This window comes from Acartia tonsa, chromosome 1 (assembly GCF_053477335.1).
Source record: "Acartia tonsa isolate MP-2025a chromosome 1, ASM5347733v1, whole genome shotgun sequence".
NCBI classification, from domain to species: domain Eukaryota; kingdom Metazoa; phylum Arthropoda; class Copepoda; order Calanoida; family Acartiidae; genus Acartia; species Acartia tonsa.
In genome coordinates, this window is record NC_137260.1 from 7760916 (window position 1) to 7784947 (window position 24032).

General features: G+C 31.9%; 1 protein-coding gene across 6 annotated transcripts in view; it reads left to right on the forward strand.

Moving 5' to 3' along the window:
- The window catches only part of LOC145311750 (uncharacterized), a 71118-nt gene extending 50212 nt beyond the window's left edge, over positions 1-20906 (forward strand). The window contains exons 7-24 of one of the 6 annotated variants that reach the window (XM_080150730.1): positions 2964-2984; positions 3323-3350; positions 5674-5718; positions 7917-7983; positions 8431-8514; positions 11007-11119; positions 11428-11524; positions 14735-14806; positions 15010-15068; positions 15225-15297; positions 16214-16340; positions 16859-17016; positions 17654-17720; positions 18084-18225; positions 18798-18925; positions 19404-19491; positions 19864-19919; positions 20384-20906. In XM_080150730.1, coding sequence (XP_080006856.1) covers positions 2964-2984; positions 3323-3350; positions 5674-5718; positions 7917-7983; positions 8431-8514; positions 11007-11119; positions 11428-11524; positions 14735-14806; positions 15010-15068; positions 15225-15297; positions 16214-16340; positions 16859-17016; positions 17654-17720; positions 18084-18225; positions 18798-18925; positions 19404-19491; positions 19864-19919; positions 20384-20447 — 1489 coding nt within the window. In that variant the 3' untranslated portion in view covers positions 20448-20906. The remainder of the gene's footprint in view (positions 1-2963; positions 2985-3322; positions 3351-5673; positions 5719-7916; positions 7984-8430; positions 8515-11006; positions 11120-11427; positions 11525-14734; positions 14807-15009; positions 15069-15224; positions 15298-16213; positions 16341-16858; positions 17017-17653; positions 17721-18083; positions 18226-18797; positions 18926-19403; positions 19492-19863; positions 19920-20383) is intronic. The other 5 variants (XM_080150738.1, XM_080150745.1, XM_080150753.1 and 2 more) reach the window with 5 other exon arrangements.
- Positions 20907-24032: the final 3126 nt, after the last annotated feature.

The window sequence follows — 24032 nt, forward strand, 5'->3', positions numbered from 1 at the left end:
TAAGAAACATTCTATTCTTTATATAAAATGCTGTTATAAAATTATTTACTTGGCACATGACTTAGACAGATGGAGTTAGATGTCAACATCCCCCTGCAAATTTCTTCTTACTCACCTTAAATAGTTTGTTTCAAAATTAAAGTAAAACACTACAAGGGGAAGGGGTTAAATAACTGTATGTCCCCATTCTGTGGACCCTGTGCCCACTTTCAATAGGGTCTTTGAATAACAGTTAATAGCGTCGGAATTATTAACACAGATAAAGTCGCTAAAAAAGAGCAAAAACAATTTGCAAGCAGACGAAAAAGGATCCAAACACTGAATCAAGGTATTTGTCTAGGTTAATCATCTATACTTAATACATTTATTGTTTCTATAAACTATAAAATTGACTCTAGTAGTTGCCTTTTACAATTTTTAAGTCGTTGATTAATATTTGGGGCAAGGTGTGAACGTATAAAATTCAAGGATCTACATGGATAAAACAATGACTGATAAATTTTTGTACATCTCTGATGATGATAAAAGAAATTACTCCTTCTGTAGATTACATTTAGAGGTTGAAACGTTTTAAAATTTAAAAGTCACCAAATTTGGTAAGCCAAGGAATAAGAAAACGCTATCATAAAACTTTGGGGACTAGTGTAACAAACAGCCCAATGTCCACTCCCTCCCTGTATAAAATGAGTTTTTAATACAATATTACAAAATATGTAATATCAAAGTTTTGGAGGGTGTGGTTTTCTTATAATTATAAAAACAGACCACCATTTTTATATAAGATTTTTTTATTATATTTTTTATGATATAGTTCAATAAAAAGTATTTTATTGCTCGTTTAATAAGAAAGATTTGTTATGCAAATGAATGCAGTAAAACATTCAAAAACAAAATTCTTTTTTTACCATATATATTTTTTAAACTTTGAAAATCTTTAGCTACTTGTTTATTATATCTTATAGAATTTTACTAAATACTGCAATATAATGAAATTTAAGCTTCTTATTCGTTTTTTAGATTAACTTATGCAGTAATATCAATTCAAAGTTTAACAAAATAAAAAAAAAACAGAGAGCTAGAAATAGGAATTAAAATAAAATTTATAAATTACTAATAAAGGATTTCTGTGAAGTGTTGTGTAAGAGCCAAAATTATGCCACAAATTTCTTTTGAACAGTTTAACAAACTTTTTTGCATATCTGTAGGAGCGAAACTACTCTGTAATTCATGTAAAATATGTTGGCTACAATAAGACCAGCTTATACCAACAATGAAATTAATTTGGAAATAAATCACAAAGCCTATACTTGTTTTTCAGCTGTCGTTGGGGGGCAACACATCGTAAAATTGACGACCTCTCCATTTGCCCCCTAAAAATTATTATAGATTTATTTCGCTTTTTGGTTATACCTTATACGTGCAATAAGACTATCAACTATCAGACTTGATGTATTGAAAACCGGTCAGGGATAAGTCAATAACAGATAAATTGCTGTACAATGACGATACACAAATTATCTGTAGATTAAGATTAGTTGCTTCACGTTTGGGCACTCAACATAATGAACCAACCAATCAGAATTCAATAAAGTCCCCTAAATTTTTTATTCAACAAAAAAGAAAACGTACCAAAAAACTTTGCGGGCGAGTGTAATAAACAGCCCAATATCCTATCCCTCTCTAATTGGAAAATTTAAATAAAACCACCTTAAAATCTGAAAAAAATTCTTTTAAATTAAAAATACATTAGTCTTTGTGTATTAGATACATTTTAAGTTTTAGAATAAAACTAACTTACAGTTATAACAAGTTTTCATTATTTTCCTTCCGTTTCTTCCAAATATTATCATCCTTGTTTATTTTATCTTTTATGGATCAAAGTGTTACGCAAAAAAATATTTATTTCTTAACCTTTGCTATTTTTGATTGAAAAAAAGTAATAGATTTTTAGTAAGTTTGTTGCGTAATTTTGGAGAATATTGCAGGGATTTAAAGGGATAAGTCAATGACAGATAAATTAATTTACATCCCCAATGATGATACACAATATTACTCCTACTGTAGATTACAAATAGTGCTAGAAACGATTGGACACTCAACATAATGAACTAACCAATCACAAATCAATTAAAGTCCCCAAAGTTGTTAAGTCAACGATTAAGAAAACGTTGGGGGACATGGTGTAATAAACAGCGTAATGTCCCCTCCCTCCCTGACAATATTGAGATAATTATATAAGCAAGAAGGACAATTATATACATAAGTTGCGCAGCAATTTTGTAACCCACTGACACTTAAGGGATAAGATAATGGACGATGAATAGATGTACAGCCTCAATGATGGCAAACAAAAGTATCCCTTCTGTAGATTAAAATTATTGGTTGGAAAGTTAGGACATTACTTATTAAAGTATCTCAAGTTTTTAAGCTAACGAATAAAACTTTGGGAACTATTGTAATTTGAAATCAAATGTCCCTTTACTCCATGCTTATCCGTGATTATGGTGGTCTATGAATTATAGAAAATACGCCTTCGAAACCTTTAATGAAAGTCGTCATCTAATGATTCTTATTTTCAAATTTGGTGTTGTCCTATACATTATTTTCTAGTGGCTTTTTATCTAGCCTCTAGGGGCTAGAAGTAATTTTACACGAAAGAAGAACCGTTAGGTCCAGCGGTTGGACGTATTTAAACTTTCATCCGGACGGACAGACAGCCATCGTTTCATCCTGATTTATAAAGCAGTAAGGTTTTTCTGTCTGAAGCTTAATATTTCTGTAACAACTAAACATTGAGCTTAACATAGTTCCCGGGTGGTTTTATGCTATTTTGATTTATCGATTTATGTCTTTAGATAATTATGGGCTTTTTTTAACTTTAGCCTATAGATGCTAGAGAGGCAGCCACTGCACTGGTAGATAATTAAAAGGAAATAAAAATAAGTATTTGTATTTGTTTACAGTTGCCAGAGACTCTCCCTAAGGTTCAATCAATCAAATCTTAATATTAATTTTACTTTTATTCAATACTATCTTTTGATTTAAATACAAAAATATTATAAGAACATAAATCCAGAATTTTAGACAATTTTACTGACTAACCTATTTCAACAAATAAATTGAATATTACTTTAATTTTTAAATCTATTATTTTCAATTGTTTCCAAAAATAATGAGGAGGTGGTTTTCCGTGCTCGCAAGGCTCTTTGAGGAAAAGCACCAATATTACATCATTACACAATTTAAACAGTATTATTATCGAATACTGAAAATTAGATTGCTTAATTGTAAATTTAATTTTGATTGATTGATTGATTCTCAGAAATGGCGAACAGAACGGATCTGGAAGTGTAAGTAAATTTTATTTTGGGTAGACTTGTGTACATAAGTGTTTGACGGGGGGATGTAGGGTGTTTATCCCCTCAAACTTTAAAACTCCTATTTGTACCTCAAAATAAAAAGTATTTATTAGAAACCCTATCTAACCTTTAAAACTCCTTATTTTACTCCCCTCAAAAAAAAGCTTGGAATTAGTACTTGCTGGAATAATTATGTTTCATTATCATACTTTTTATATGTGCTGCAACTCTATAATTATCCGCTTCCGTCACTGACTGACTCACTCACTTACTCACTCCTTCCTCCTAACAGAAAAGTTGTATACCGTTATTACTTCCCTTTTATGCTGGAAATTTTTGCAGTGTAAAAATTGCACAGGAATAGTCTCCTCATTTGTTAAAAGCAAAGCTTTTCTATAATTAGGGTCAGTCCTTTCGTAACGGTTTGCTCTTTTCGTTAATTTAGGCGTGTTAGAATTTTACTATCGACTTTGCGTGATTATTACTATCACAGTTAGGTTTGACTTAGAAAGCGTAGCAACTCTATATTAGTTACCAGAAAGTCCGTACGTCCATATATAACATGCTGATTTTTAACTTTTTGACAGCATTTTTGTAAGATATAAATATAATTATTAAAACAAACGTTAGATTTTTCCTATCTTTCAAACTTTGCATGATGATTTCTATGACAGTTAGGTACAACTTAGAAATGTTAGAGCTTCGCTCTTATGAATGTTGTCATCCTTGTTTAATGTTGCGCAATATTGAATTAATATTTATATCTTAAAATAATCAATTTTAATATGGCAAGTTCATATTATGTAATAGTTAAGTTCTTAAAAGCTTAAGGATTAAGAACAAGAATGAAAAAATTCATAAAAACGAAACTGAACAAATCAGACAGTCTGACAAACGAACATGTATAATTAAAGAATGAGAGCACTTCTAAAGAAAAAAATATTGAAACTAAACTTTACATTTTTAAGAATTGATATATGCCATATTTAACACTTAGCGGCAATAGAGACCTCTAAAAGCCTTTTGGGTTGGGAGGGAAGGGGGGAGTCGACTACCACCCCAACTTTCAATTATAGTTTTAAAAGAAAACATTTTTTTGGATGGTGTCATATTTTTCCTAGGTGCGATCTCTCTTCAGAGGGTGGTGATACCCTCCTCCAAAATAGTTCTAAACCTTTCCAGGACCTATGAAAAGTTACCCTGTGAAGGAGAACCATATCGGTTCAGTGGTACACACATTCGGTACACAAACACAGACAGATATCTTTTAAAAATTTAAAACTTTGCAGAACACTCAATGCGTGTTATAAACTCATAATTAGTAACGAAATAAGAATTTGAATTTCATAATTATTTTAATTGATGGAAAGATCATTTTCATTTCCTATCTGTTGCTATGTGTAAGTCAGAATACAAGTGATAATTAATCCAAGAATAATTACTTATTTTATCGTATTATAAACAGCTTTCTGCGGCTAATAAAATGTACATTTATAATATTAAAACAAGCCTTCTTAGCTCCAAGATACCAAAGGCACGGGCTAACAAAACTGGTTATAATATTATGATTGTACATTTTTATACTCGTGGAAAACTGAATACAACACAAGTTTTTCAGTTTTGCTCGGAACCGGTTCTAATTCTGCGAATATTTATCGGTTTTCGAAGCCATACTGGAAAAACTTATTTTCCATTCGCCTCTCGATTATACTAAATTTTACGTTACAAAGGTTAAAGATTAATTATTATTATGTTTATTTATCTTTGTATCCGTGGTTGCTATTTAATAGTTTCAAGTAATAAAATTGAGTTGAATATATTATGACTGGAAAATTGTCGTCAATTTAGTTTCCTAACATGGAATTCGCTTATTGGTCATTTCGTAGAAGGAAGTGTAAGGGGTAATCGTTATTTTAGCTTTTAGTTTCAAATTATTAGAGAACATGAAAATTTGATGTAACATCAAGGATTTATTTTATCCATTCCAAAAGATGTTTTATAGTTGAGATATGTAAAAAAGGTAAAGAAAATCATACATGACCCACAGTTTGGGAAATCTTGGGAAAATTTGCCTAACCTCCATATCATTTTTTCTTGATGAGGTTTCGTGTATTCTAAAATTTGTTTATTTTTTCACTTACAAATTCGGCGTAATTTTGATAGCAAGGGTCAAATCAATAGGAAAAATGTACAAAAAGAATAATACATAATAGGATAAATTCTAACATACAATCGACTTTAGTTCTGTTGACTGTATGTTAGTATGTTAGAATAAATTTATTTCGGAGTTTCTATTTAAAATTCATGTATTTAGAATACTGCAAGTCCAAGAGCCAGAAAGATTGAACCAACCGCACAGGTAGAAAATAGTTATTTATCTCATCGTATTTTAGACAGCTTTCCGACGGTACAAAAATGTACAATTAATAGATTAAAACCAGTTATGTTAGTCCAAAAGGGGTCGAAGGTTTGGACTAACAAAACTGATATTATATTTACTACTTTTATCAAAATATTCGTTTAAAATTGTCTGTAATTTGGTGCTTTAAACATGATTTTTCAAAACCGATTAATACCCGGTGGATTAGAACCGGTTCTCAGCCATACTGGAAATATTTTTATTGTGAACTATCAAATATAAGGAGTGCTTCCACTTCTGAATATTATCACAACCGCATATTTATATTTATCACAGTTTTAAAGTAACAGGATGATTGTCTGTCTCTCCTTATCCTAAGAACGCCTTTATTAGCTTTACTGAAATGGATCTCTTTTAAAGTAAAGCTTCTTATGGATATGTATAGTATACTGTTAAAGTAGAAAATGTTTGAAGTATTTTCTGGGGGTGTACCTCCATTTTTACAAGAGAAATCACCTATGGACAAATACCCAATCACCCCCCCCCCCCCCAAAAAAAAAAAATATGCATGTTTGTGCTGTTTTAATAATATGCGGTATTGAATTCACACCCAATATACTACGTATCCAAACATTTAAATTTGAAAAATCACGCAACCTTACATTCACGCATAAAATAGTGTTTTCTCTGTTTTTCTGTAATATATAGGCATTTAATTCAAAACTTTTAACAGAAAGATATAATTTAAGTTATTATTGATGTCCCTATGTATGTTTATTTTAATAAATATACCTAATATGAAGATTAATTATTCTTTAAACGTATGGTCAATGAGAATTAATTCGCTATATTTGGTTCTTATATGAGTAATGTTACGCTAACAAATGGAAGTCAGTGATGTTGAGTTGAGGTCAGCCTAGATCGTCCGCCCATGTCAGACTGATCGGTTGACCGCTGCTCCGCCCCTTAACCTTTGTGTTGGCGATGCCGTTGTTCGCTCGCCACTCCGTTTCATGTAAATTCTCGCCATATTAAAATGTTAGCTTGAGATTTGAAATGTCTTAAACTTCCATCAAACTGATCTCACCCGAGGTGATTGGTCATTCTTTTGCCAATAAGAAGTACGATAAATTATAATTATTACTAGCGGCTACACCCCCCAAAATGCCTCTAGGGGCACGTAAAATGTTTTCTTTTCAATCAACGCTAACTTTAGGTTTTTTTTTAGCCATTTAGTGTGTATCCATATATAAAATACTGCTGCGCCCCTATCATCCTAAGGCTCTATATTCGGGGCAAACACTTAAATCTACAGACAAAATAGCCATTCATAAAACCATCCCGGGACCTACGTAAAGCTTCCCTAAATTAAAGAACTCAATCGATCGGTTCAGTAGTTATTGAAATCTCTATGATTTATTCTCATCCAAATAGATAAATTTAGGCATTCGAATACTAACTGATAAAAATTAAACGGTTACTATATAATTAATCATCATTGTTAGTAGCGAAGCTACTCTATAATTCGAAATGTCCGTCCGTCTGTCCGTCCGTCCGTCTGAGACAAAGTGGGGGACACGTGATTTTCTCGGCTCCTAGAAAAGATAGACAGCTGAAATTTTTAGTGAAGATTCTTATATATAACATATGCCCATCTAATCTATACATTATTTTGTCCATCTGTCTGTTATTTGGGGTGCTAAATCGATTCCTAGATTTTAATGTTTTTGTAATTTTCTCAACTCCTTTTTAAGATAATGAGCTGAAATTTTCAGGGGATTGTTTAAATTTACATTCTACATATTTTCCTTAGGTTTTATTACGTTTTTTCTATTAGTTGGGGTGCTAGATCGATTCCTAGATATTTAGGTTTTCTCTGGTTTTCTCGATTCCTATTCATGATTTGCGGCTGAAATTATCAGGAATTGAATATGCTCATATTCTACAAATTTTTATCAAGTTTCATTAAGATTTGTCTATAAATTGCGATGCTAGATCGATTCCTAGATTTTAAAATTTTTGTGGTTTTTAAGGTTGTGTGATTTTTAAGGTTTCCTTATTTCCCTATTTTATCAAGATTAATGATTATTGTTTGAAACTGCTTTATAGCATTTTTTTTCCGATATCCATTCATAATTTTTGAGCTTCGCTACTTATGGATGTTGTCATTCTTGTTTTATTTTCAAACTATTTTGTAGAGAGAATTGCCCCGTCAAAGTGAGAAGAAGGATGAAAACGACGGAACAGATCTGGGATCTATTGAAGGTAGAGGATTCTTATTTTAAAAGCTACAAAAAAACATGGCATATACGTACAAGGGGATGGAGGGAGGGGGGGGGGGTAAAGGGGTTTACCCCAGAAAAATGAAATACTTTAATTTTATGACCATCAAAGTTTCAAAATTTACATTAAATCAACCCACTTAAATCTTTGAAACCACTCATTTTACCCCCTTCAAAAAATACCTTGGCTTAAAATTGAAAATAGTAAATGCTCGGATCATTGAAAGAAAAAGAAGTAGCGGGTTTTGTAGTATATTCACAGTAGTTTTTGATAGGTTATTTTAGGTTAGGTTGGTAAATGTCAATGGCTGTCCATCAGGGCTAGGGAATTTGCCCCGCAGCGTTAGAGCCCCTTCCAGGGGCTAGAAATAGGAGAAAAGCTACTTTGAAAATTTGTTTTCTTCCCATGATCCAAATACTCTAATTGAAGGTGTTACATCTTCTAACAATAACAATGATGATGATGATTATAATGAATCTACTGATTATTATCAATACCAAGATCAGGATCCAGGTAAACATAGCATACATTTTTGTTATCAATAATCACAAATCGACCCCCCTAACTCTTCTTTTTAATTTTAGTTTTAAAAATAAAGTCTACAATACACCCCGTGATACACCTCTTAAATTATATAGCTGAAGCAAAAAATGATAATAAAACTGTAATTGGAGTCTTCTGTGATCTTGCAAAATGTTTTGATACAATTCCACACTCTATTTTAATTAAAAAGTTGTCAAAAATTGGCATTAATGGCGTTGAACTTGAATGGTTTAAAAATTATTTAAGTAATAGACAGCAATTTGTACATGTAAACAACACTGACTCAACAAAGCTGAACATAGATAGAGGTGTCCCACAGGGCTCTATTTTAGGACCAATTCTATTTTTAATCTACATAAATGATCTTAAAAACTGTACTGATTTATTTACCCTATTATTTGCTGATGACAGTAATTTTTTAATTTCTGGTAAAAACTTTACAGAGATAAAACTGAAATTAAACAATGAACTTAAAAAGATATCTGATTGGTTTAGGAGTAATCAAATGAGCTTAAATCCTGATAAAACTAAAATCATGATATTTAATAAAAATGAAAATACTATTGATTGGAATGCTCTTAATATTAAGCTAAACTTTAACAATGAAAATGAGTTTGATCCTGAGAAAATAAAAATCTTAAATTATGTCAATTCAAGTAGCAATATTCCTGCAATTAAATTTCTAGGTGTATTTATAGATCCTTCTTTAAATTTTAAATATCATGTAGAACATTTACGTAAAAAGATTTCTAGTTCTTTATTTCTTACTAGCGGCTTCGCCCCTAGCCTCTAGGGGCTTTGCCCCAAGAGGTGATTAAAAAAATTAAGGCGAAATTCGTTAAAGGACCAAGGAAATCTTCTACAAAACCCAAAGAACCTAGGAAATCTTCTACAAAACCTAAAGAACCTAGGAAATCTTCTGCAAAACCTAAAGAACCTAGGAAATCTTCTACAAAACCTAAAAGAAATCTTCAGCAAAAAAAAAAAAAAAAAAAAAAAAAAATGGGGGGGGGATTTTTTTGTTTTTGGGGGGGTTGGGGGTGTCCCACCCACCAAGAAAATAGCTTAAAACCACCACAGGACCAATAGAAATATACCCTGAAGAGTAGAATCCAATCAGTTCAGTGGTTACCGAGATCTTAAGGGACAGACAGACGGACAGACGGACAGACGGACAGACATCAAGCTACTTTGTATTATAGATAAATAGAGCTAAACACATACTGAATTTAGATAGCAAAAAAATGCTTTTTCACTCACTTATAAATAGTCATTTACTTTACTGTTTACCTGCCTGGAGTTGTGGTCTAAAATCTACTTTGGACCCATTAATTAAATTGCAAAAAAAGGCAATAAGAATTGTTTTTAGTAAGAAACACATCTCACACACAATGCCTTTATTTAAAAAAATGAATGTCCTTCCTTTACATGAATCAGCTAATTATTTGAAATTATCATTTATGTATGATTTTATAAACAGTAAGCTACCAAGTTCCTTTCAAGGTACATGGCTTCGCCGTAATCAATTACATACCAGAAATCTTAGAAACTCTAATATGTTTGATGTTAAAAAACCGAAGTTTAAATCTATTGAAAGATTTCCTAAGTATCATTTCCAAGAATTATGGAATAACCATTGTAATAATGATTTATTAACCCACAATCAATCAAGAAAAAAATTTATAAAAAATCTAAAAGAATCTTTGTTATCAAGCTTAACTTTAGTGTGTAACAACCCATTATGTCAAGAATGTAGATAAAATTATATTTCTTTTCAATATTGTTTGAAATCTGATAAATCAATCAAAATCTATTTGTTAAAATTTTTTTTAAATTTCTATTATTGCAATAATGGTGTGAGACTTGTATGTCCTAATCAATCCTTCCTATTATCATTCTTTCCTCTCCAATATGATTTTATTTATTGCTTATTATCTTTTTTTCTATTGTTTTTGTCTTATTTATATGGCCTGTATGAAAACAATGTGTGAATACACATTACTGCATACTTCCTAGTTTTTTAGGAAACTGCCATTTGGGAAGAAAATTTTTTTATAAATTAATCATATCAATAAAATTTGACTGTATATATAAATGTATATAATATTCATTTATTATTTTTTTTTTTTTTTTTCTATGTATGTACACCCAAGAATAATAAATCTAATCTAATCTAAATCTAATATAAATGAAAAACAAAGTCTAGAGGAGCGTTAATTTTTTTTCGGGGCGATTTTTCTTGGGAGGGTGGTTACCCTCACCCCCAAAATAGATATTAACCGTTCAAGGACCTATGAGAAGCTACCCTGTAAAGGAGAACAATATCGGTTCAGCGGTTAGCGAGATCCCTTGGTACACACAGACAATGAGACACGCAGAGATCATTTTACTTTATTAGAAGGATTCTTAGACATCACAGATTTAGCACAAAAATGGCAAATTCAATAATAGCATGATTCTAGATTATTCTACCAACTCAGCAGCTGATGCTGATTATTCAGAGGAAGATGAGGTTGAGGAGGAGGAACAGGATGAAGAGGATGATGACAGCATTGATGATGGTCTTCTTGATGAGGTAGATAGATAGCTGATTCAGGGTTCTAAAGGGTTAAGTCAATGGCCAATGAAGTCATGTATGTCCCCAATTATGATACATAAAGTTAGGCCTTCTGTAGAATACAATTAGTGGTTAAAACGTTCGGACATTTATATTAATGAACCAACCAATGAAAAAAATAGGAAAACGTGATCACAAAACTTTGGGGACTAGTGTAACAAACAGCCTAGTGTCCCCTCCCTCCCTGAGTTATCAGATATCACCTACGATTTTCTTACAGCTTTTCTATTTATTGATTGATAGATTAATTGATTATAATCCTCTAGGTCTTCAACGAGCTGCCAGGAGTTGACAATAGTAAGCCTCCAGTAAAGAAATCCAACACGACAACTCCGGGTACTTCTTGTCCATCCTGCTATCCAGGTACACAGACACATGGACATATAGAGTAGCTGCGGAAAGTGTCATGTGTTACGTCATAAAATGCGTTTAAATCCATCTCTTTGTAAGGAGTTTCCTTTCCCACTTCTCCTCTAATCCCTCCCTTTTAGACGTATTTTTATGACGTCACACATGACACTTTCCGCAGCTACACTTTTAGGTTGACCAAGGAATAGCTCTAATGTGCTGTACTTTTAATCTTAATCCCCCTTTATATTGAAGAATATGGGGGGGGGGTGAGCTATACGAAACGCTATACGTAACTTTCCCCTAAGAAAATGAATCCTGATCCGGTTTTGTATTGGGTTTTTAAATCAGCTAATAGTGTCGGAAATTTAGAAACAGCCAAGTCTTTATAAAAGAACAGAAAAAGACGATTAGGGTCTCTGCCACTTGGGGCAGGTAGTTGACTGGATTCTACATCTATGCTTATACATTTATATACTTTATTATATTCATTTGTTTTCAACTAAAAAAAATATTAGTGCTTTCTGTTGGTCATTATACATATTACCTAATTACTTTTATATCTTCTTTTTCTTTCCTATTTAATGTTTTTTATTAATTTAAGTTTCTAGTTAGCATTCGCATTGCCATTAACATTAGCTATTTGCATGCTTTTAATAGTTATTTCTCATATCGTATTATAAACGGCTTTCCGCGGATATAGAATGTACAATTATAAGATTAAAACTAGTTTTTTTAGCCCCGTGGTGCCGAAGGCACCGGCTAAAAAAACTGGTTTTAATCTTATGATTGTACATTTCTATATTTGTAGAAAACTGTATATAATACGATGCTAGACATAGTTTTTTCGTATGGATGAGAACCGGCGCGGTTCCTATCCACCGGATTCGAATGAATACGAGAAATTATTTTATTTGTATAGACAATTGACATCATTTAGATTAGATTATTTCAACTTATTTTTTTTAAGTAGAATAGAAACTTTTGAAAACTGAATATAACTCAATGCTGTAAATAAAAAAAACCCTTCATACAAAAGTAAATCACAAACCTCAGCAAATTAATAATTTTCTAAAGGAATATACAGTATCTAATATGATATTTCTATATGTTTTATTTTAAAACAAGGATGACAACATCCATAAAAGCGAAGCACGAGCATTAACACTTGAGTGACATTACTAAACAAAATTGTAAGTAAATTTGTTGCAAGACTTCTTAAGTAAAGGATACGGTTTAAGCCTATAAGGACTTTTAAAGACTTCATTGCTTTGATACTTCGCCTATTAAATTGTACCTTGTTGTCATGGGAGTCAGTATTGCAAAAATTAGATGAAATGGATGATTATATTACATATTACAATATTAGGTAAAAAGCAACATGTTTCAAATGGACTTACTGTAACGGTTATAGAGTTGCTACGCTTTCTAAATCGTACCTAAACGTTATAGGGATTATCATACGAAGTTTGAAATCGAAATCTTACATGAGATTAGAGCTAACCGTTCCGGAAAGACGGAACTAGTGTGATTGTAGAAAAGCTTCGCTTCTAAAAGTTCAATTACATTAAATTAAATAACACTTTAGTGTATATAGACCACAGAGTTTGCAATTGTAAGTTGCTATTATTGATAGCAAGTTTGATTTTTCAATCTTTATTATAAATTACTGGACTTCTATTACAATAGGCCTTGAAGAATTTTGCAAACAGAATTATAAATATTAAATATCAATTTCTCTCTGATATTATAATATCTTTGTATTAGAATATCAATATGTATGATTAGAATTATAAATATTAAATATCCATTTCTCTCTGATATTATAATATCTTTGTATTAGAATATCAATATGTATGATTAGAATTATGAATATTAAATACCTAAAGTTACTTCTCACAAACTTTCTATGCAATTCTAAAACTTCCTTTTAAACTAGGTGTTCTCAAATTCTGAATTTTTTTTTGAATTTTTCAAAATTCTGATCAATCTAAACAGAGGCGTGCAAAAAGGGGGTGTTGTATGAAACCCTCTGTCAAAATTAAGAAGGATGAATACACCCCTCAAGGTGTCAAACCTCTATACCCCCCTAATATCGCCAAGGGGGTGTTGAATTTGAAAAAACTGAACCCCCGTTTAAGGGGGGTAGAAACAAGAAATTTGCACACTCTGAACGTCAACTTACCGCCCCCTAAAACTCACACTATCTGCACCCACCTCGATTTGGGTGTAAGGGAAGTGTCAAAAATTGTAAGGGTGTTGTCAAAAATTTGAGGTGTGCTCTGCGCACCCCCTTGGCACATCTTTAGCATAAAATTAGATTATTAATTTATTTAAATCAATTTAGATGTTTGAGAAGTAAATTTGCAATCAAATCAATGAATAATTTCTGGTTGAAATGTATAAATACCTTGAAACTTGAAGTACAATATGTACTTAGTTTAGCTAAGTATTAGTAAGTCATAAGTATGTTGATTTGAAATCAAGCATTGTTCTAAATATCTCCTCTGCAATTACATAATATATACAGGGATGTAAAGGGATAAGACAATGGCAGATGAATTGAAGTATATGCCAAAAATGATACACAAAATTGCTTCTTTTTAGATTGCAATTAAAGGTTAAAAGTTGTTACGGTTAAAGGTTGGTAAGCCAACTAATAAGAAAAAGTAAAAAAAAGTTATAATAAGACTTTGAGATTAGTGACATAAACAGTCCAATGTCCCCTACCTGCCTGTAAGTCTAATCACAATTTGGTTACACAATCCTTATATAAAAGTAACAGGATGTATGTCTATCGAAGGATGTCACTAACTATTGAACCGACATGGTTCTTCTTTACAGTGTAGCTTCTCATAGATCCAGTGAAGGTTTTTAGGTATTTTGGGGGAGGGTACCACCACCCTCCCAAGAGAAATCGCAGAAAAAAATAGTTGCATGTATGTGTGTGTGAGATAAAGAGTTTAGCAAGATATTAGGAACTAATAAAGAAAACATTTTAAGGGATTTTTGTGTTAATACTTGAATGGAATCATTTTTTTGAGGGGGTAAAATGTTGGGTTACTAAACTAGAGGGGGAGAACACCCCAATACCCCCTTCCCTTTTTGGACCTCTATGGGTGTGGGGGTAGGATAGAAATTACAAAATACAAAATAAACAAAAAAAGACCTTCTAAATCTGATGATTTTAATGTGTATTTATAATCATATTGAGTTTGTTTTTAGGTTTTTATTACTGTGTTATGGGTGGATTTAACAGATTTGGACCTATTTCTGAGGTTTCATTGTTAAATACAGGTATTATTTTATGGTTTTCAGTCCATGTTGTTTTGTATAGTTATGAGAATCAAATATAGGAAAGTATGGAACGTTTTAGAGCTTAAAATAAATGCTATCCTCAGATCAAAAATCAGTTTAATCCCAAACCTTGCAAACTTGATCAAATTCTTAAGAATTTTTATGTTTTGCATAAATTTGAAATGGTTCAAAATAATATTTAGGAGCGTACCCCATCCCAAGATCACCTCTTATCGCCCCCTTTCCCTCATTTATGACACAGGTGATATATTTATGTTTTGATGCATAATTTGTTGAAAATAAAATATTTTTTTTCTGATATAAAACTACCCACGTCAATGAAGAAAATATGATAATTATGATTAATTTCTATAAGGTTAAAATTAATCAATAATTTGATAAAAAAAACTGTATTTAGGGAAGTGGTAATACCTTTTCCACCTTTACTGGTAGAAGCCTGATGACCTGTACACCTGGATATCCAGTTACAGGTATAGATCAGGGATCTAAAGGGATAAGACAATGACCGATAAATTGATGTACATCCCCAATGATCATATACAAAATTACCCTTTCTTTAGATTAAAATTATTGGTTAAAACGTTTGGACACTCAAATTATGAACCAAACCATTTCAATAAAAGTTGTTAATTCAACGAATAGAAAACGTGACAAACCCCAAACTGTCCCAATTTGAGCAAGACGATTCCTGTGACGTCTTATAAAAAGAAAAGGGGGGAAGAAAATCTCTTCCCTTTTCTCCCATCTTTTTTGAAGAGATTTTCTTCCCCCCTTCCCTTTTTCTTTCCCGAAACGTATATGACGTAACTGGAATCGTCTTGCTCAAAACTGGGACAGTTTGGGGTTTGTCGAAAACGTTATTATAAAACTTTGGCGACTAGTATGATAGACAGTCCAATGACTCCTCCTTCAATGGAATAGGTACATTATATTAACAGCACAGCAATTAAACTAAGTTTGCCTGCACGCCGATATGAAATGGTCCAAGTCAAATTTTATAGTAAATGTGCAAGCTAACTATATTACTGTATTTTAACATTTAATTGTGTTTTTTTCCTTAAGTGTACTAAATGCTTTTGGGAATCTTTGAAGCAAATCTTGACATTCAGTGCACGTTTATATGGACAAACGCCCTTCAGACAATCAACCCTTTGATTGCACTACCTTTGTCTGGAAGACCTGTGCTTGGTAATTAATTGCTCATGTTTTTGGCCAAGGCATTACCTCTACTAAAACTGTTTATGTCGCGTATTTGACATAGAAGCAGTAGGATCCATTTTTAACGTGAGCGAATCTGTTAATGATAATATTATAATAATAAATTTTCAAAAGAAAGATTTATTTAACAAAAGTTTGATTATCCTAAATCTATTCATATTATGAAAGTAGGTCTTACTCCCGCATCCACTTTTGGCGGATTCGGCGGTGGTTTTGGCGGCTTTGGCGGTTTTGGAGGATTCACCACCCAACAGACTTATGTACCTGGTACCTGTAACACTTATGATGTTGCCAGGTAGGTGTTCTTCTTTTAAAGACTAATGCGTTCGTTCATATGCGCACAGCTAATTATTTAGAAGCGTGGGAGATTGGCATGTGTGACGTCATTGAAACACGTCTAAAAAGAAGGAATGAAAGGAGAAGTGAGAAAAGTAAACCCTAAAAAAGAGATGGATAATAGACTTTTTCTGACGTCACTACCGTTATCTGTTGATATTTTACATGCCTGGCGCTAGGTCGCCAGTAGAGAGCTGACATTTTGTACATGTATTTCTAGGCTCCTAAAGTAACTTTTTAGGTTAGCAGAAGACTAAAATTCGAAAAAGTGTATTTTGATGAAACGGTCTATTGTTGATAAATGACTAAAAATGACAAAAAAAAGAATTGTATAAATTTCATTTTAAATTAGCAAAACAAAAAAATTTACGGAATCAGATATTTGATTTAATTATTATTTATTACCAATTTGACATGCCTTTGTCATAAAGAAGCTTAAATTATAAAATCTTTTTCATGAGTTTTTTTTTAATTCAGGAAAAGTTGGCAGTCAACTGGTGGCAAGTTGAACACAGTGAGGATAGGTGGCAGCACCGTAAGAATGGGAAAATACTTGGTTTCTATTGGTGGAATTGGTCCTTCTGGTTATCCAATCAACTCCATTGAAATGTTTGATACTAGAAGAGCCCATTTAGGTGAATATTAACTGTTTAAATGATTATAAAGCTGTTATAGTTCCCATAAAAAATTACGTCATACATTACAAATTAACAATGATAGTCCAATAAACAAACACAATTACCAATGGCAGGCCAGTATACATTTTAATTGACCAAATGGCAGACCAGTATGCCGTCATTTTTATAGGCACTATAAAAACTTCAATGAATATTCCCGAAAAAAAATTTTAAAAGGTACATCAAATAGTTTGCCATCATATTCTTTATGAAGTGTTTGATTAGGTAACAAATCTTTCCACAGACAACCATCCCTGTAATAAACTGCATATTTTGTAATTAGATGCACCTGCGTGTTGGTCAAGGCAAATCTCTGACTTTTTTTCGTTAATTTAGGCATGTGAGAATTGTTCTATCGATTTTAAACTTTGCATAGTGATTCCTGTAGTATGATTTAGAAAGCGTAAAAAATCTTTACCAGAATGTCCGTAGGTCCATTTTTAACATGTTCCTTTTTTTACTTTTTAAACAAAAAAATTATTATGTTATGTTAATGTTCGTATTTCTTACCGTTTCAAAGCTTCGTTTTAATGAATGTTGTAATCCTTGTTCTAGATGACTATAGTATAAATTCTTCAAATGTATACATTTTTAGGTTGGAAACCTGTCCCAAGATGGAGCTATCCTGCTGCTACTAGAGATGCCTGTACTGTAACTATGAAGTAAGTTCTAGCAGGGATCTAAAGGGTTAAGACAATGGCTGATTTATTGATGTACATCTCTGATGACGATACGCAAAATAACCCCTTCTAAAGATTACAATTAGTGGTTCAAACGTTTGGACACTCAACTTCATGAACCAACTAATCGAAATTCAATGAAAGTCCCCAAAGTTGTTGAGCTAACGAATAAGAAAACGTCATTGTAAAACTTTGGGGATTAACATCACTCCCTAAATTTTTAGTCTTTGTGCTTTTCCAATTCAATCTTTTGTAAACAAACAAAAGTTTCTTGTTAATTACATTATTTGTACTTTAGTTTTTACTTTTTTTAAATAGCTTGCTATGACTAATATGACTTTTCAGGGACGCCAGAAATGGTCCTGAGATGTATGTTATTGGCGGAGAGGGCCAGGAAGGAACTGTTATGAAAATGGTTCTGGCTACTGGACAATGGTTCTCTCTACCTGGAATGTTCTATCCCAGAAGACAGCATGCCTGTACACGGGTAAGGTGGATAGGTTGATAAAGAGATACATAATGAAGGATAAGTAGTTAGATGGGGCAAAGAACATTTGATAGATCCTGGTGGTAACAGGATACTAGATTTTCTATCTGGAAAGTTCTATCCCAGAAGACAACATGCCTGTACAAGGGTAAGATGGATTGGTTGATAGAAATATGCATATTGAAAGATAGACAGTTACTTGGACAAGGGGCATTTAAAAGATTCTGGTAATACAAAACACTCTTTGCCATTGCATTGGACAATGTTTTTTTTACCAGGAATGTTTTATCCCAGAAAAAGGAGCGGACAATGTTTATAATATCACCATATTTATTCCATAACCCCCCCCCCACACACACACACACACACACACACACACTCATTCCTTACCTCCACTGTAGAAAAAAATCATCTTATGTTTTGATAAACAGTATATAATTTCTGCTGATTAAAGCATCATGTCTTTTTATTTATAAACCAACTGAAGATTGTTTTAACATGAAACACTGTGTATTGAACGTATCAAATAAAAATAACATGTTTGAATAAACTGTGTTGATCACTCTATGTAGGTTGATATGAATGGAAGGCCAGGTATAATGATATCTGGAGGAGCGGACAATGTTTATGGAAATATGACTTCTGTAGAATTCTTTGATATCTACAGAAACACGTGGACTGAACTTCCTAACATGTTTAGGTAAATTTTTTTTAAATGCCTCAAATACCTAACCCTAATATGGCAATCCCTCTCGCAAAAAGTTTTTCAAAGCATCCAAATGAATTTTAATTTAGGGTCTAGTCGCGGCTGACCCACGGCTGCCGAGTCCTGGGTATATGGCTCACAAAAATAATTATGTAGATTACTAAAAATGAATAGAATGACATTGTTTTTGAGTATGTTGATTAAGATCTAATAAACGACAAGTACCCGAACCCCTCGAATTATCTCTCGAATTGTTTAAAAATTAGGATCTAAAACTAATTCTACAACTTTAATCTTTACTAGCGGCTAGCGAGTGTTTGAGGAAGGGGGAGTTTAATTAGATAACCCTGTAAAAGAGAACTTTAAATGGTTCAGCGGTTAGAGAGATCTTTCGGTACAGAGAGACAGACAAACATCATGTTACTTTATTAAAAGGATATGTATTTGAATCAAATCCAACTTTTAATTTCAGGGGAAGGCGTAGTCACGTGATGACCCCAGTGGATGGAAGTATTGCCATTGGTGGAGGTACTGCAGTAACCCCTGAGGGAGATACTGAGGTGGGTACAGGGAAACGATAGCCACCCCCCCCCCCCCCTAATTATGACTTTACCCCATCTCCTCCCCTGACCATGGAAGAACGATTCAATCAATATCTGAGGACTATATTAGCAACCTAAATTGACGACAAAAATTCTCCTGTCACAATGTCTACTTTGTGTAAATCCATAGACAGAATGAATGTATATAAACTGAAACATAGAAAGAAACATGAACAAACTTACTGACAGACGTAAAAACAGACAGAAGACAAACTGACAGAAAGTTATGTACTTACAAATTGACATATAGACAGACACACAATCTAATATACAGAAAATTTCAAACATAAAGAAATTTTTCATGACAAATGTTAAAATCTTTATTTTCAGTATCTCGATGATGTTGAAGTTTTTGATGGTCGTAGATGGAAAAGAGCTGCTTATAAGTAAGAGTTTTCTATTTTAAATTCTTCTCATACTAAATGTTTCACGGATATAAAGGGATAAGATAATTGCCGATAAATTGATGTACATCCCTAATTATGATACACAAAATTACTCTTTTAGTAGATTATAAATAGTGGAGGAAACGTTTGGACACTCGAGTCAATGAAACAACCAGTCAAATGTCTAAAAAAAAATCCCCAAAGTTGTTAAGCCAACAAATAAGAAAAGTTATAAAACTTTGGGGACCAGTTTTGCGAGTTCCAAAAGGCTAAAGGCACGGTCTAACAAAACTGGTATCAATTTTATGATTTTTATTTTATTTTTCGTGAAAAATTGTCTGTAATACGATGTAATACATGATTTTTATAGTATGCATGAGAAACGGTATTAATCCAGTGGATATTAATCGGTTTCCAAGCCATACTGAAAATTTTTAAAATGAACTAATTTTTATTTTATTAAGGATGGATGCACCAAGAGGTGGAGCAAATCTTATCAAAATTCCAATCAAAAATCTCGTTGTTTAAACCTGCCAAAATTAAATCTGTTTAGTAAATAGTTCATTTTATTTAATGGTTAAATTTGATAACTACTTTTAATTGTACTTTTGGGGATTTTGAGAAAATATGGTTTAAGCAAATTTGTATATTTGAGTAAAACATAGTCAACTAAAAAATTCTTAATATTTTAAGAATAATTTTGGGAAAAAGTTTCTTGTATGTCCACAGATTTTTCTTTTTACTCATTTTAGACTTGAAATAGATTTCATTTTAAAATTTATATAATAATCAACTAAAAAAGGATTTAGTTTATAGAATTTGTTGACAAGTTTGGGAAATTTTTGTGTATTCTAACATTGAAGTCTTTCTAATAATTTTGTATTTATTTTTTTATGTTAAATGGAAAATGAATATTATCACATTTTGTGTCATAATTTTGTAGCTGCATTATAAAAATGTAAAAATAAATAAACATATATAATTGAATGATTGTTTTATTCATTAAATAAAAGAAAAAAAAGCCAAGGAAGATAGTACTTTTGACTGTACATTAGCTTGACAATTACGTTCTTTTATTTGTTGGCTTAAAAACATTTATATTGTAAGGTCTCTAACGACTTAACCCCTGGAAAAAAAGTAACTGATCCTTCAATTACATATTTTATACTTTTTTCTATTAAGTAGACTATATTTTTTCTGTTGTACAAGAACACAGCTCACTATCCATCGTATGTGAGGCTGTGAATGTATAAGAAATCACTCACAATAATTGAACAAGATTTGGTTTGTAATAATAATATCCAGGAATAGAGGAATAATTAATTGTTCTCATCTAAACTAGGACATTTCTCCTTGCTTTGCAAAATAATAAGAAAAGGAATGTTGGTTTTAGCTGCTTAAAAACATCGTTATGATATTGAGAAATAATGTAACCAATTGAAAAATTGTATGTCCAATTTTGTACCACTAAAGAAGGTCATGAAATAATCTTAACTCAATCTTCCCGAAAATTTAAAGCCTACTCGACCCAACAATTTTGGGAACTATTTGTTTCAGACATGCATCAAGGGGCTTTGTATTCAAAGAGGTAAGGAGTGGCAGAAATTTTGTCTAAGACCATCCCAAGACTTTAATATAGAGAAAAAAATAGACTAAAACCATCATGGGACATATGTAAAGCTTCCCTTAAATTGAGAACTCAATCGGTACAGTAGTTATAGAAATCTTAAGCAACAGACAAAAAACCATACTACTTTATACATATAAAATATTAGGTTACTATAAAAATTGTTTCCATTTAATTTTCCCTTTATCTAAGAATATTGCTTGAAGAAATTTTCACTATTTTTACCTTCACCTACATATCTTAATCAAATATATCATAAAGCAACAGAGTTATAGACTACTTATAAACCTATTTTTACCTTCACCTACATATCTCAATCAAATATATCATAAAACAACAGAGTTATAGACTTTATATAAATCTATTTTTACCTTCATCTACATATCTTAATTAAATATATCTAAAACAACAGAGTTAAAGACTACTTATAAACCTATTTTTACCTTTAGCTAGTATATGTATATACTTGATTTATTTAAAAGTTTTAGGTAAAGCATATTTTGACAAGTAAAGCAGAGTATGCCAATATTCCCCCTAGTAAAGCAGAGTTTGCCATTATTCCCCCAAGTCATGCAGAGTGTGCCAAAACAGGGTATTGACACACTCTGCTTGACTTGATCCAGAATTATTTAGTATGTTTTTCTATACTTTTAGATAATGTAATAATAATAAGATACTTCTTTTTAACTCTATTAAGATTCATAGAACAAACAAACACACCACTTTTACTCTTTTAATGTAATTAAACAAGAAATGGCATAGAAATACTTCAAGTAAAACCCATTCATACTGCATTGGTAAGCCATTTCAGTAATTTTTAATTCAGATTAGATTGTCTATCAGTTAAAATATCGATTCATATTACAGACTTTTTTCCGCTAATATTAAAATAAGAATTATACAATTAATACCAGTTTAGTTGTAATCTTATAATTTTTTATTTCAATTTCCGCGGAAAACTGTCTATATTCTATACTAGGCCACACCCCCAAAAACAAACAAAATGATATTTGTCAGGGACAGAAAAATTAAGCATGCTCTAATTCTCACACTCCCAGTGTAGCAAACAATATTCTTAAAAACCGTGGTTTTTTATGGCATCGTAATATAAACAGGACTCCACGGATATTTAAAGGAAAAACTATAAGATTAATCCTGGTATTAATATTGTGGCTGAACCGGTTTTAAATATGCGGATGTTAATCGTTTTCTAAGCCATAGTATTATTATGACTAATGTCCAGAGATATAGGTCAGATACACTCAACTTAATGAACCAACCAATCAAAAATAAAAAAAAGTCCCTAAAGTTGTTAAGCCAATGAATAAGAGAACGTTAATATAAAACTTTGGGGACCAGTGTAATAAACTCCCCTCTATCTCTAGGTGAACAATGATAAAAAAATTATACAACTCTTTCTTTCTCTCACTTTCTTATATAGCAAAATAAGTGAGAAAACTATTAATATTTTTTAAGAATACTTGTACGTACTTGTGCTTCAAATGCCCTACTTTTCCCTTTGGACAATAACAACATTTTTGCTGAGTACAAAATTTTATATTCGTCTTGATGTGTGTTTTGATTTATGGTATCGTAGTGTAGGTGACTTTAATTAGGATAAAAGCTGGACTCCTGTATGTTTTTTAAGCGCAGCTGATCTATAACTTAGGTATGTCTTTAGGTTCTATGTTTTATGTTAAACTACTTTAGCTTTAAAGGGTTTATATTCGGATAGAAAGGGACAATGGGCTGCTTATTACACTAGTCCTTGAAGTTTTAAATCAATGTTTATTGTTCGTTGGCTTAACAACTTTGGGGACTTAGTGAGTTCTTAGTGAGTTCTCAAAAGTTTCAACCAATAATGTTAATCTACAGAATGAGTAATTCTTTGAGGTTATTACCCTATGCACCTACTTTCAATATTTCAATGCTTTGCTATTACAGGAAGTTGTCATCCTTGTCTAAATTACCGAAGCTTGTTTGTTAAATCAACCTTTGATAGTGGAGATAAATGTGTATAATTGTAAACTTTTGTCAGACATCCAACAAATATAAAGAAAGCTATCAGTTGAAATGAGCCAGGTATAAATTCTATAAATTGAGACATCTCTCTAAATAAGTCAAAATCAATGTATCTCCATTGATTACATGTATACTTTTGCCCGGGTGGGCATAGAATTGTATTTACCCCAACGGGAATTTATTCGTTTTACAAAAAGCCTTTAGATAGGTTAGGCTAGTTTCTAAGTTTCAACCAACCCTTCCTTATTTTAATGTTAAATGAATGGGTTTTTCCTTTATTTGTTTACTAATTATGCTTAGTTTAAGTTAGGTTAAAAAAGCACTGGCTATTCCAAGGATTATGGCCCTCTGCAAGTGCTTGGAGTAAAGGTTTTTTTTTGCAGTTGGCAATTTTTTAATAAATACTATGTATTATAAAAATTTCCGCTTCTTATTAGAATAAAACAACAGAGGGGGAAGTTGTT